General features: G+C 33.2%; 1 protein-coding gene across 1 annotated transcript in view; it reads right to left on the bottom strand.

The window, feature by feature from the left end:
- Positions 1-16,257, bottom strand: part of LOC112692859 (octopamine receptor beta-3R-like) — a 267,609-nt gene that overhangs the window by 187,405 nt on the left and 63,947 nt on the right. The window contains exon 2 of the mRNA XM_025567675.1: positions 13,537-14,456. Coding sequence (XP_025423460.1) covers positions 13,537-14,348 — 812 coding nt within the window. The 5' untranslated portion in view covers positions 14,349-14,456. The remainder of the gene's footprint in view (positions 1-13,536; positions 14,457-16,257) is intronic.

Genomic DNA, 16,257 nt, shown 5'->3' with positions numbered 1-16,257 from the left:
TATTAGTATTTTTACCATGAATACTAATCCAGTTACAAATATCTTGTTCGGAAAACATATTAGAACGAAATGAATTATTATCAAATTCCATTAATTTAAACATTTTAAGATACTTTTTGATTTATAATATTTTATTTAAAAAGCTACCAACTAAAAGTCAAAAGTCAGAAATCAAATTAGAAGATTATTATAATATTATATTATATTATATTTAACAAAAAGTCAAAAAATCATTTTAAGATACTTTTTGACTTAAAAAGCTACCTACAAAAAGTAAAAAGTAAAAACCCTTTTAAAGATTATTTATAATCATACTTTATAATAGTATCATAAATAATAAAAAGGCATCGCAATTCAATAATATTAAATAACACATAATACTAGATAACAAAGTTATTGGTAACAGTTTTTAAAAAGCGCGGAAAAACCAAACGACCAATCAGAAAGCTAAAATGATAATCGGTGCCGAGACCCACCCCAGAATGCTAATATACGTTGCGGGCAACGATTTTATTGAGTTGCGATTATATAGGTAATTGTTTGTTTAAATTCATCGATTTTTGATGCAAGTCGAACTGGACCAAACAATTACAGAGTAAATATTTTCCGAAGGCGTTAGCATAGAGTTAAAATTCATACCGATATTCTCTGAAAATTACCAGTTCAAGAAGCGCTGTCCCGTTGTTCATTAAACCGTGGATGGTTAATTAGGATATTATACCGGTTTCATAGAACAGACCGCGAGCGTTGAAACATTTTCAGTTTTACAATAAATTTATATACGAAATATCCAGGCCCGTATACAGGGGGGGGTTTAGGGATTCAAACCTCCCCCATGAAATTTTTAAAGTAGGTATATATTTATAATATAACAAAAACTAACGAAACACGTCTTTATGTATACGTGTATAATTGTACAACTATAGTTTATTTTAAGTATTTGTAAATTTCCCTCTAGTTATTACACGTTATCTGTTTTAGAAAATGACAAATGATGTACTTATATATTATACCTATATATTATGTTATATGTATTTTTAGTTCATGTATTAAAAATATTTTAACCCCCCCCCCCCCCCCCGAAAATTTATCCTGGATACGTGCCTGGAAATATCACCATACTTTAAACCGTTACCGTACACCAATATCGATTAAACGCATTGGATTTTTATTATTTTAACTCTTACTTAATAAATAAATCTGAATGTCAATTTTTGAAAAAATATAGTTGATTTACTAACTATTCTAATCGATTCGGTACTGCAAGCAAATAATGAACAATATCAAAATAGATATAATAGTATAAAGATTTTGACTGTTGAAGGGCGTTTTTTTATTTTCAAGTAAAAGACAGCCCTAAAAGATTGATGTGGGAAACCCGATCAGGTAGATAGCACAATTGTTTTGTAATTAAGAATGTGTATCTGTGAGTTTTTGTTCGAGCAAAACGATTGGGTGAAGGCTCCAGTTTGAGGTGAAAACTTTTCGGTATAAAATGTTTTTTTTTTTTTTATTGAGTAAAAAGACAATCTACAATCTATACAGCAAATATGCACATTAATTAGATAAGATAAAAAAATACAAAACAAACAACAATGAATATTATGATTTTATGGAATTATCCAGTGGTAACACCCAGCACGTGTTAATTTATTTACTGTCGATTAATATTGGTTTTTTTTTCAAGACAAAAGGTCCCTGCACCATTTTCTTTTTAACCTACGTTGAGGGCTATCGGGTAGAGTTTTTGATGATAGTATAATAATCAAAAAGGGTTTGTATGTGACTGGAGTTTATTGTGGAATCTAGCATAGTATATTTTGGCAATTTGATTTAAAGTTTGTACTTTAAGATCTTTGTGAAGATTATTGTTCGTTATGTACCAGGGTGCAGAGGAAAGTAGGCGGAGGCAGATGGATTGAAAGGCTTGAATTTTTTTGGTGTTGGAGGGTTTTGTGGTACCCCATACCGGATAACATATGTCCATAGTGGTTTAAGTAGAGACTTATAAATTAATAATTTGTTATTTATGTTCATTTTAGATCGCAGGTGAGGCCTTAATAAATGAAGACGGGTGTTTAGGGCTTTACGTTTGTTTTTAATATGGGAATTCCAAGTTAGTTTACTATCTAATATTAAGCCTAAGTATTTTACTTCGGAGCAAACAGGGATTGAAATATTGTTCAATGTAACTTGTGGGCATGTTTCTCTTTTTAGCATAAATGTAATGAATGAGGACTTGGATTCATTTATTTTGATTTTCCATCGCTTTGTCCATTGATGGATTATATTAAGGTGTTTTTGAATAATTTTGGAAGCTGTAGCAGGATTTTCATGAGAAGCCACGATTGCAGTATCATCAGCGTAGGTATCGAGTTCGGTAAATGATATTTTAGGTATGTCATGAGTAAATACGTTGTATAGGAAGGGAGCGAGGTGACTGCCTTGGGGAACTCCGGCTAAAATATTAAAATAAATCGAGTAGCTCGAGTTCTGGCGTACAACGAAGGTTCGGTCGCTCAGGTAGGACTTAATTAGTAGAAAGTAAGCCGCCGGAAGAATTTTTTTTAGTTTAAACAGGAGACCATTGTACCAGACCCTGTCAAATGCTTGAGATACGTCCAGAAAGGTGGCTGCATAAAATTGTTTTTTTTTTCTAAAGACCAGGAAATAGTATCAACTACGCGATGCAATTGGTGAATGGTGGAATGGTTTGGCTTGAAGCCAAATTGCGTATCTGTATGAAATGTTAGGCTTGTAGGGTGTCAATTATAATATTAAAATCGTTGTAGTCTCAGTTCTGCTGACATTTGGTGTACGAATAACGTCATCTAAGTTATTAACGGGTTCTCGAAAACAAAAAAAAAAAAAAATTAAAACCACGATCAAGAATATTTAGTCGTGGAAAGATCATAATGCACATTTCTGTTCCGACAGTGTTTTTATATTATTCTAACGAATATACATTTTACTTTTAAAATAAAACTTTTAAATAAAAAATAAATACAAAAAAAAACCAAAAAAGACAGGTAAACGAATTTGTTGAATTTTTTTTTTTTTTGTTCAACCCCTTTTGATATCCATGTCACTGATGGTGACTTTATCGTTAAATATGTAATATATACTTTGTATAATATCAAAAAAACATAATTTATTGCATTCGTTGTTTTGTCGAATTATCAGTACGTTCTATGGTTGAATGCATTGCTTTTAAACTATGTAGTAAATTCATCGTATTACAAAAAGAAAAAAAAAATTAGTAAAGAAACGGAGGAAGTCGTCTCAGTAAATTAAATGTATTAATTGTATTGTTACAGTATTAATTCATATTTAATCCTTTCAGTGTACTTTTAAACCCAACTACAAGAATAAATATTTCCTCAATACCGGCGCAACTTTTCAGAGGGACCCATTGTAATTTTTTTTTTTTAGAGTTCGGGGTCCTTTTTATATATTTATATTACATATAAGTAGATTAAATGTAACTTTACATTATGTTTATTAAAAAAAGATTCTCCTATCCCTTTCTCATCTCCAAATATATTGAAATATTACATTATAACCACGAAAACATTTTAAAAAAAAATGTTGTTCCATTGACAAATAATTTCCTTACGATGCTCGTACGCTATATATCATATAATATTTCGATTATAAATGAGTTTGTCTCATTTAATTTATGTATTGTCAAGACATTGTCAATGTATTTAATTAAAGGTACTACATTTTTATACTTTCATTTTATTTTAGTTCTTTCCAATGAGAATCGTTAGAGGTACCTAATGGGTAATTGAAAATAATTTTGATATTTTTACAATTGTTTAAAATAATAAAGGACTTTAGCTTAATGAATCTGTTTAATGCGTCACTCAAATAGTTCTTTAACGCAGCTATTTGTCACTTTGATTTAATTTGAATATATTCCGACCAACGAATTCATGTTCCGCTTCAGAAACACTTGGAGAAACGAGTGTTTTTTACACGTTGAAGTTTATAACGTGGCGTTTGGATGAAGAATATGAAACTAGTAGTTTTTACAACTTACAAGTACCTACCTATTAACAGTTATTTATATTTTTTATTTCAACTGAAAATCCATGGGGTTTCTATACTTCTAAGAATTTAAATGTATTTATTTCTTGTTCGTCATTATCATTCAACTAGTTAAACTTGTAAATTATCAATAATAACGAATTGTTCGTCTCGTTTTAATTCCAGTGTTTATTTAAAACAAATCACCGGCTTCTATTAGCATTAATATCATTGGATAATATACATCATTACGGTTGAAAGCATAATGATACAATATTTTGATGAATTATTATTGTTTTTACCTTGTAATAATATCTTGACACGATTTCTTTATTCGGAAAATTAGTGTTGTCTATGAACTAACGAATTATTTATAAAATAATTGGTCGTGTTGGTATTGTTCGGTGTAATGTTTAAGGTCCGAGAACAATTTTTGAAATCGAATACATATTTTTGACGTTGCTACATGATTACAATTATATATTTTATTCTATTAACAACAAATCAGTCTCATGAAAAATAAATATTCATTCTTGGAGAATCAAATAAACTGCAATGTGAATTGTAACAGCAGTATGGTTTGTAAACAGAACAGCTACAGAGGTCGGCTAATAGGTGTTAAGGTGTTTCACCAATCACAAGCAAAATTTTTTCAGATGTTATACATAAAATCATGGATTGTAACCAGCTAAGTAGAATACACTACGGATTTTCAGGTCGGAAGTATTGTACACAGATCGCCGTTAATAACGGTAAGTCAAGACTTATGATGAAATATCTATAACAAGAGACATTATATCATATCAACAGGAAGTTATCACAAGGTCTAGAATTGTCTCCATATCGGTTTAGCTACAGAAGATTTGATTGAGATAATAAGATGTTAGTACGGAGTGTATTTTGTACCATATTGTAATGTCGTCTTTGACTACATACCGGTAAAAATAATGAATAACAGTCGACGTTTCGAATATTCCAAAAAACGGGTACGTTTAATATAACATATTATATTATATTTCCGTCCGACAGAAAACTGACTAGGGGACGAGAAGAAAATTAAACCCGCTCGCATTTTTATTAAAAAAAAAAAAAACATTAAATACAAAAACAATATAAAATTCCGTTCCGCACCACGCTTATGTTATATAACAATAATAATAATAACAATAATATATATTTATTTGCAACAGCAGAGAGTACGAGTTAATTAAGAACAAATAAAATAAAAACAAAACAGGCTGCAAGCTCATCCAATTTACTTGAAACGGACGAACTGAAAATATATAAATTATATCTGTTAGTTGGCCGTAGATCCTTATACAGTATACATTTTATATTTATGTGAATTAAATACTGCTCGCGCGCGTTTCAATTTGTCCAAACCGTTTCGTCAGTTGATTGCGAAATAATTTATTTAAAATTAAATTCTTGCATAGACACGGCCGTCGTATTGTTATTATTATTACTGGTGTTGTTTGGTCGTGATCGGACGGGAGGAAAAACACGGCGTTCTTGCGCGAATCCCGTGACTGTATTATGATAATGCCTGCATCCGAATTAAGTCCCGAATTTAAAATTACTACACTAGTTGGGTCCTGAATTATTTTTAAGTATACACTAGTTCCTGAATATTTTTTGGTAAGTACTATATTATATTAATATGTTCCTTCCCATTTTAACTGACTTAGAACTGTCTATGATCTATTTAAACCACAGGTATGGTTAAAAATATTTTTTATAGTTTTTTTTTTTTTTATTTTTAGTTTCTTTTCTATTAATTTCTATTTATATTATATAATGATTTTAACATTTTTAATATTTTTTCATTTACCTATATGGCTATAATTATATTATATTATATGTATTTTTATACTTGATTTTTAGCATTTTTAATATTTTTACCAACACGATTCTGATAATTTATATTTTAATGGAAAAGAAACCAAAAAACAAAAAAAAAACTATAAAAACATTTTTAACCATACTTGTGGTCTAAATAAATCATAGACAGTCCTAATGGAAAGGAAAATATTAGTATAATATAGTACTAAACAAAAAATATTCAGAAACTAGTGTAATACCTAAAATTATTCAGAACCCAACTGTTGTAATGCCTATAAAAATCCAAGATCCAATTAGTGTAGTACCTATAAAAAATCGGGGACCCAACTAGTGTAGTACCTTTAAAAATTTGGGATCCAACTAGTGTAGTACCTATAAAAATCTGGAATCCGGTAGTTTACTAACTACCTGCAATTAGCCCCTAGTATTCGGGACCCAACTCAAATGCTTCGATGATAATACGCGAGTCGTTGTTCCACGTGAAATCCACTTTTTTTCGGGATAATACTGTCAAAGGTGGAACTATAAATGTCTACGCCCGGGTAAATGTTAAAATTACGCCCTATCATAGACCATTAATCAAATATTCTTCTCGAGAATTTTTTTTAATAATTAATTCACAATCATACTTGTTGAGTTTTAACCTATCAGTATTTAATAAAGTTAAAAATATCGAGTTAGTTGTTAATAATTACAAAAATTATACTATCTACAATTTTACGTCCGGGCATAAATCTCTGTCCTCCACCCCATAGTTATGCTCCTGAATACTGTTAAGTTATTCACAGCGTGGTGTCGCGATAGCAGTACATTTCCCGTCGACCGGGTTAGCAACAACGGTAACGTCAATGATAATGCAATAACAAACATGCACAAAAAACATTTGTAGATTTACACGTATCGTTTAGGGTGGAAAACGGGTTAACGTAGAGTGAGACATCCTCGTGACCAGTAGCACATCAGTCTGCATTGGAGACGATCACTCTTACGTTTAAAATAGGGTGACCATACGTCCCGTTTAAAACGGTATTATCCCTTTTTTTATCATTATGTCCCGTTTTCCCGACACACTTTGAACGAGACGCTTTTTTTCCTGTTTTTAGAATAGGGTCCCATTTTGATCCTGTTACTTCAATAAAAATTGTAAACCGAGAGTAAAAGAAAAATATAAGACATGTCGTATAGTATATATACATGTACTATGAACTTATATAACAAAATTGATATTAAATACGAATATTTTACCAATATACAGTACTATTTATAATCAACGATATTCAGTATAATAGGTATATTAAGTATAGAAAAATCGAACATAGAAGTGCAGTAACGTGTGTACATTGCAACGATCTTGTGTTATTAATGTTATAACCACTGTGTATCAATTCTTTTTGTTTAAATTGTTGTTAGTCGTTAGTGTTATTACTTTTATTGTTTTTTTATTTTTTTTTTTTTTTTTAGGGATGGGTTCTCCCACACTTCGAACCCTCTAACAACTCGAACTTTAAGAAATAGAGAAGTTCGAGAAAAATGCAAGTTCGAATTCGAACATAATACATAAAGTTAGTTTAATAAAAAAATATAAATTAATAACTAACAAGTTATATAGTAACTAGAAATAAGTTTTAAATAATAACATTACTTAATAATTTTACTTTTATTATATTAAAATTTTTAGTTTGTCATACCTAGTTAGTTAAAACTCAAATTTTTTAAAAAAAATATGAACAATCGACATCAATTCAACAGAAATAAAGAATATTTTTAGTAATTTTTTTCAATCTCACAGCAAAAAAAAATGCAATGTTCTATTAAAATATTAAACTAAATAAAAATTATTTTTATTGCATATAATATAGAAGTTAAAAAAACGTGGTCTTTTTTTTAGAGAACATATTTGTTCCGTTTTTTTTTTTTTTTCATAAATATGGTCACCCTAGTTTAAAGTCACCTTTTCTCTCCGAGTGCGTTTTAAGCGAACAACCGTACGAATGTAAAACATTTACGCCGCAGAACAATATTATTACGCAGAGTTCACTTGAATTCCCTCCATAAAATGAGTTTTTTTTTGCGCTACGTCGATGCCGATGAGATAAAACCGATTCTTAAGGACATTTGAACGTAAAAAAAAAAAAAAATAAATAATAATAATACTTATATCGTAATATAGTATTATAGTATAAATATATAGCAGAGATTAATATTTTAATACTATTTTATTAATAATATTTTAATTAATTACAATTTAATAGGGATGTAGTTTCTGTGCAGAATACGTTGATTATCAACTAACGATGTTGGCATAACAATTGTTTTAGTCACGCGTGAGTTTCGTTCCTACAATTACGTATCATTTTCACGTGTATTATAATTTGTAAAATGGTTTGGCATTTTTTAGTAAATTACGAAATCGAACTGTTATAAAATATCAAATGTATACGTCTGCTAATTAACATGGTAACTTTAAGCTTACACAATTCTATAACAGAAATGGCAAACTTTTAAAGACTTGTGATCGATTTTCAAGTTTCTCTAAGCTGTCATGAATGAGAGAAAAAAAATAAAAAAAGAGATTGCCACCGAACAAAATATTTTTTATATACGTGCATAGTGCATATTACATTTCCTTTATTTTTTCTATTTAAAATATCAATAAATAATAATAAATTAAATTTTACAAAATCAGTCGCGATTTATCTTTTACTGTGAACGGTCGTTCTACCTGCATTTCTTTTCATTAACATAATTAATTGCTTGCATAAGAGTAAATAATTCAAACTAAAATGCCGTTGCCGACAAGCAGCGATGGCCGTATCTTGGGCCAAAAACCTGGGACTAATAAAATCAAGTCTGCACTAGCTTCAAGCAACCACTCAGACTCCAAATAGTACACAGTCGATTCAAAAAAATCCCGTACGCTGAATAATATTAATTGTAAAGTCAACAAGACAGCCATGTCTCCTAATCTTCAACACATTATCGACAACCATCCAACTTTAAATATTAACGAATGTACGATATCGCTTCTACCTCGAATCCAATTACACTCAATAGCGACATGCTAATGAGCAACTCTCCGGACAATAATACAATCGGTTTTGATAACGTAATATGGCAATCCGGGAGAGTTATTTCAAACACCAATTCTATTTCGCACCAAAGTGCCGTACCCGAGAACACTTTTACGAATCTTACTACAGACCAACATCTCAAACATTTTGAAGATTATTTTGAGGGCTCCCCAATTATTATAATTGAGTTCACCGATAATAGTATCACTGATGGTTCTTGGCACCCACTGAAATGGGCCAAATTTTTTGTGTAACAACTTTTTCGGAATCAATTGCATTAAGCCTAATGGTCATAGAAAAATCAAAGTCACATTCGACTCAATTTTTCACACTAACACATATATAATTCCAAAGATAATATATAACTTCATAGATTTTATACAATTCCAAAGATAATGCATAACTTCATAGATTGTATATAATTCCAAAGATAATACATAATTCCATAGATTGTATATTTCCATAGACATAATATAATTCATATATATTATATTATTCCAAAGATATTATATAATTCCATAAATATTATTTTATTCCATAGATTTTATATTATCCATAGATAGTATATAATCCCTGCAAAAATCTTGAAGGCCGTAACCCACAAAAAGAAGAAAGAAGAAAGAAGATTATATATTCCATAGATTGTATTATCTTTGGAATTATATAATATCTATAGAATTTTATGAATTTTTTGTTGGATTTTTTTATACGACTTTTTAAATTATGGGGTGGCTGTAAACGTGTTAATAATAAAAAGTTTTTGGTATCCACTTTCATAAAAATGTGTGGGGCATTTGATTCTGTTCATATTCCCTTATTAATTATTCATCTAAAATTGTTAAATATTTGATCATCGTTCATAAATCGCATATCTCTCCTTTTTCAGATAGAGAATTACATTTTTGCTTTTCCTTTGGATCCACTAATATACGTTTCACATCAACGGGCCTTCCATAAGGTAGTTGCTTGAGTCCCATCTTATTTAATTTGTATATGGGCTTTATCATCAAACACTTAATACTTCAGGTCACAATTGTCTCGTCTACGCAGACGACATTGTTATCTTCTCACATAGTAGATTTATTGATGTTGCAGTTACCTCCATAAATAATGCCTTTGATTCTCTACAGAATGTTTTAAATTTCTCTTTCTTCTCCATTGCGCATAATAAATTCTAAGTCGTCATATTTACCAGACGCCGATTAAATCACTTACCTGACATCATAATATATGATTTCATAATCCCCACAGTCACGAATCACATATAACTAGGTCTAAATTTAGACTCCAAACTCAGGTGGTTATCCCACGTTAATGATCTTACCAAATTTTGTGTCCGTTGAGCTAATTTTCTTAGATTGGTGGTAAATGTATGGAGGGCTCCCACCCTACTTCATTATTAATAATTTATAAATCAGTCATTCGTTCAAAATTAGATTACGGATGTTTCTTTTCAGGTTCATCCACCTTTTCTCACCGCAATATGATCCAAAAACTACAATCAGCATGCCTTAGATCTATCCTCGGTGCCTTAAAATCTACTCCTTCCGCCACCATTGATATTGAAGCGGTTTGTCAACCACTTGAGTTTAGATGCAAATTGCTTGATGGAAAATTTCTTCTGGAAGACTCGTCTAAGCATATTTCATGCATTTATAACACATTCATCGACCTTTTTTTTTGCCTGGCGCTATGTCAGTAGATCTGTTCTCGTTCTTGCTTCAGTTACTCATTCTCTTTCGGCTACTAAAAATTAGTTTCTTACTTCTAACAAATTATCTCTCTACGAAGCAAACTTTTCTTCATTAATACTTGCTTCCATAATAAATTGGGATAAAAATGTCCTTAGTCATTCAATAAATTTACTTAAAACCTCTCCATCCAACCTGGTCAATAGTCTTTTTCAGGATTACATTCACAAATCCTTTCCTCTTTTTATTTTAATTTACACCGACGATTCGGTCTCACCTATATCGGCTGGTTCCTCTTTTTCATTCTTGAATTACATATTTCCTTTACCAAAAACCTCCCACCAATAGGTTCTCATACATAGCTGAATGCTTTGCTATCATTGAGGCGCTCAAACTTATTTCTACCTTACAGTCCAAGCAATTCCTTATTGCCTCCGGCTCACTCTCGTGCGTAAAATCAATTTCTTCTAATATCTTTAAACCATCACCTAGTCCTCTAATCTTTTTAATCAGGAACCTTCTTTTTCCCTCTCTAATTCGGGTATTGAAATTCAGTTTATCTGAGTTCTAAGTTATACAAGTATCTCAGGTAATGAAATTGCGGATTCTCTGGCTAAAACCACTGCGTCCATTTGAATTACAGTTAGTAATTTTGAACTCTGGTCGGAATTCAGTTCCTATCTTAAATCTAGTGTCAATCGATTATGGTCTAATTCCTTCATAAATCTACCTCCCAACCATGTCATTTGGTACAAAAATATTAATACCAGCATTCCATCTAAACCGTGGTTTCACAGCTTAAACTTATCCCGTAAAGTAATTAGTTCTTTTTCCCGCCTTCGCTTCGGCCATTCTTTACTTCCTTCAAATGACTTCAAATTATCCTTAAATTACTAACCTCTTTGTATTTTTCCTCATATTCCAGTGGTCTGTGATATTAATCCCATATTGTTTGACTGCCCCTTCTTGTTGGCAGAGCGTTCTTGCTTTTTTTCACTCCTTCATTCTCTCAATTCACACCAGACGCTCGCCATATACTTTCCTCTCAATTTATTACTGCCGTTACCGCTACCATCTCGTTCTTTCTTAATTCTGGGTTGCTTATATAATCACCTATAGCATGTATATATAAGTGTTGAGATTAATTGTAAATTTACATAATTTTAATAATAAAAAAAAAAAATTACCAATTTTACATAACACGTATTTAAGTATATTTTTCATCGATTTATACGAACGCGATGTTTAAAACGGATTATCCATTAGATCAACAATTAGTTCAACATATGCCTACATAGCTATTCGATCTTGGTGTATAATTCCTTTTTTCATTGTTATTTATTACTAATATTATTAATATTATTACCATGCATTGTCTCAATCAATTGTTATGAATCTAATTTTATAACCCTGGATTGAACAACAATTTACAATAAAAGTAAATAGTTAAATTTTTTTCTGAAAGAATTAAAATAAAAACAAAACGGAGTCACGATTGACCTGTTGGTCATCTCAGTTGTATAGTATAAGAAGAATTTCAATCCTTATTCAGACATTTTCAAAGGAACAAAAAGTTAAAAGAAAAACAAAAAAAAAAAAAACCTTTTTTTTTTTTTTTATTTTCCGTAGCTTATGCGTGACGGATAGAAAAGAAACCGTATATTCTACTCTATACAAAATGTACTAGTATATTATTTATCTAACATAGTTGAGCAAATCAATGCATTTAGATCGCACCGAAAACCGACGGGACAAGTAACTATAGTTCGTTACCAGCCCGGGGTGGTATTTTTGATCTGGTGAAAGAACAATGGAAACGGATTGTCCATCATGTAAGCCCCGATCGCTGTCTATGAGAAAAGTATAAATATTCTGATATTACCCCGCACACGTGATCGATTCGGTCGTTAAGCGTTTCACTCGAAATATTGGCACATACATACAAGAATACATATATAAACAGTTTTAAATCATCTTATCGATAACACCGAAAATCGATATTTGAATAGATGATTTTCGGAATGCGGAAAAATGTTCGAGTCTCTAAAGGTGTAGAAAAATAAGCGGGATCCGTCTCGTAGTATTTGCTGTAACCTCTCTTTATATATCGCACAAATCAATTGATCATTAATCAATGTAATAGTTTTTATTTTATCATTATTTCATTAACTGGATTCTTTTTAACATGATCTATGTGTTCATTTTTATAATAAAGTAGGCAGAACGATAATCAAGTATCCACTACATAATATATATACAAGAATTTCCACTGTTGTGTTCACAAATACTAAATACTGTAATTAGTCAAGTGGATTAACCCTCGTTTCTGTGAGTTCGCTCTTTATACAAAGTTGTAATATAACGTTTTGGAGTTGAGTTGAAATTGTTGAAAAATTAAACCTTGACTCAGAAAGTTTTTGATGGTTCTTACCCGAACCGGAGAAAAAACACCCGGATGATCTAGATCACACGGAACAGTGTTAACTGCTAAAACGGAACAATCCGTGACAGAATTATAGCGTTCAGTGTTTGGTACCTGTAATTTTAATAACTATAATAACTTATAACTGCACAGCGGCACTAGGAATGTAAGAACTTTAAATTAAAAATCATTCGACGTCGCGACCTCTAAATGTGATCCTTCGACAACGACAGCGGCCCGCCGCTGTCGACGGCCAGCGCGCACTCGTATACGCGAACACGCGAAACGTGTACGTGCACACGTGAAGAATTTTCGATGAGAAATCGCAATTGTAAAAGTTTAGCGTTACGCTAAACCGAACGGTTGGATCCCACAGAGCGCCGAGTTCAGCCGATCGCTAACGTTAATCGTTACGTATTTTTTTTTTTTTTCCAAACATATTTCGAAACACCGGACGGGAAACGCGTTGGCCGCTCACCTGTAGTACATGACGATCATGACGACGCCGGGGATCCAAAACGACACGGACGACGACACGATGGCGTAGTACCGGTTGACGACGAACACGCACGACATGGGGTTCTTGCGGCGGAACGCCTGGTGCTCGGCGGTGGTGTACCAGCCGGAGAATATGGGCAGGAACGATATGAGCGCGGGCAGCGTCCACACGTTGAGCAGCGTGTAGAGCACGGTGCGCTGCGTCATGGTGATCGGGTACTGGAGCGGGCTGACGATCGCGTAGTACCGGTCCACGCTGATGCAGCACAGGTGCAGTATGGACGCGGTGGAGAAGTACACGTCCAGGCTGTTCCACACGTCGCACATGACGTAGCCGAACATCCATTTGCCGGTGATCTCGACGCTCGCGTTGAACGACATCGCGCACAGCGCCACCAGGAAGTCGGCGAACGCCAGCGACACCACGTAGTAGTTGGTCAGTATGCGTAGCTTCCGGTGCCGCACCACGCTGATCACCACCAGCGCGTTGCCCAGCACCGCGCACAGTATGATCGAGCACATGGCCACCGTCTTGATCACCAGCACCGGACCCATCGCCGGGCCCGCCCCGCCGCCCGCGTCCTCCGCCACCCCGGCCGCCGCCGTAGTCCCGTCCACGGCCACGTCGCCGGCCACCGCGTGCGTCTTGTTGCTGTGGCCGACCGCGCAACCGTCACGGACGCCGCCTCCGCCGCCTCCGCCGCCGCCGCCGCCGCACGTACCGTTACCCGAGCCCGGTCGCGCGCCGCCCGTTTCCAGTTCCGTGTCGTACCGCCACGTCTGCAGGTCCATGGCCACCGCCCGGACGGCCGTCACATGTCGAGTGCGCGGTCCGCGTGCTGCCGCTGCCGCTGCTGCTGCTGTTGTTGTGGTGGTGGTGGTGGTGGTGGTGGTCCGCTTCTGAAACGCAAGGAAAAACAAAACGGTCAAAACGATCGATGACAGAACGAGTGATATAAGAAAACGGATTTAATGATCGACCGACGCATAGGCGTATTTTGGTGCGGGAAAAGGGGGCGATTGCTCTCCTTTAATGAATTAGGAGGGGCAGTGCCTTCTCTGATATTTAAAACACCTTGTTTTAAAATAAGTGCAAAACAGCTTGTTATAGTTATTATTAAACATTTTTTTTTTTTTTTTTTAAATCTTAATTTTAAATTTTCGCTTATCCAACATAATGTTAGAAAAATGATAATCTTATATAATACGATAATCGTAATATGTAGGTAGTAAAGCGGCGTTTAGCCGTGGACACCCTTTTCGTTAGATAAGATGTAATTATAATTACATATAATAAGTATATATAACAATAAATACATATATATATATATATATTTGCTTCTCTTAATAAATTTCCAAGTTACGCCCATGGATCGACGGTTGTTTAAACGAAACGAATCGGATTTACATCACGCGTGTTCGTCACCGTTTATGTCGCGGCTCAATTATCGTTTATGGAGTTCGATTCAACGATTAGAAAAACACGAATAAATCTATTGCAGTAGATGACGAAAATTTACGTGACGCTCTCTGATTACCCTAACACGTTTATTAGTTTTTTGAGATTTTATAATTTTAGTAAGTTTTGTTGTAACTGACGATATTGTTATACTATGGAGTTTTTTTTTAATTTTTTTTCGTTCTTCGAAAATTTCGCAAACTCTTTTTGTTTCCAAACAATATATTTTTATTACAATGGTTACTTGATCGATCCGGTAAATCATTAAGTTACATTATATACACCGTTACGAACAACAATGTTCGTAAGATGCAACAATCGATTGTATCACTGATGCAATAAAACGTAATCGAACGTCTTCGCGTCTATCAGTCGTAACTTCTACCGTGGCGACGTAGTTCTACAATATAATAACATATAAATATTATCATAATCTTAATCTGTTTATTATTATTTAATATGTACAATTTTATCGATTCGATGGTTTCGCACGAGATGACAATTTTTAATCTACAACAATCACGGTTTATAACATATGTATCAGCAATGGACAGTCAGTCCTGCGTTCCATTTTGAATCCGAGCTGCGTTACCTTTTGCGACGTAGAGATCTAGGATAGGAAATAAAAATTACTTGTTAAGATATGAAGGAAATGTTTGTCTGTATAATTATTTGTAGAATGTTGTCGTTAACATAATCGTATGGTTTTTGTAACTCGTTTATGTTCCGATTTCCAAACCCCTAAATATGACAATACATCCATTATTAATATTGATTTTGTTATACCACTGTTGTCGTATACGTATTGTAGTACGATTGAAATTTTAGTTTTTGTTTTCTATCCTATTATGTTTTAAAGGTTAATAAACTAGCCTTATTAGAGTGATTTGTAGGTGCGGACAGATCCAGACAAACGACCATATATTGCAGTTCCATAGAGCCACACATAGAATTATGGACCGTAGAGATTTAATGGGTTGTATAACAAGACGAAGAAGGGAAACTATCGAATACTGGAATGGTGAAGGAATCTGATAAGTTATCGGCCACACGGTAGAAGAAGAAGAGTGATTTAAAGTTACTTATCCGTACGACGTACGTTATACCTTTGAAACGGGATTATTAGAGATCAAAAAAAAAAAAAAAAAAAAATTAAAATAATTATAATTCCAGTGCGTGCGTAATTTATGATCACCATTAATTATGTACCATATGTGTGTACAGATAACATAGCGTAATATT

This window comes from Sipha flava, unplaced genomic scaffold (genome assembly GCF_003268045.1).
Source record: "Sipha flava isolate LNK unplaced genomic scaffold, YSA_version1 77_pilon_pilon, whole genome shotgun sequence".
Taxonomy (NCBI): Eukaryota; Metazoa; Arthropoda; class Insecta; order Hemiptera; family Aphididae; genus Sipha; species Sipha flava.
Note: the sequence above shows the minus strand (reverse complement) of the source record. Positions and strands in the feature narration are given on the sequence as shown.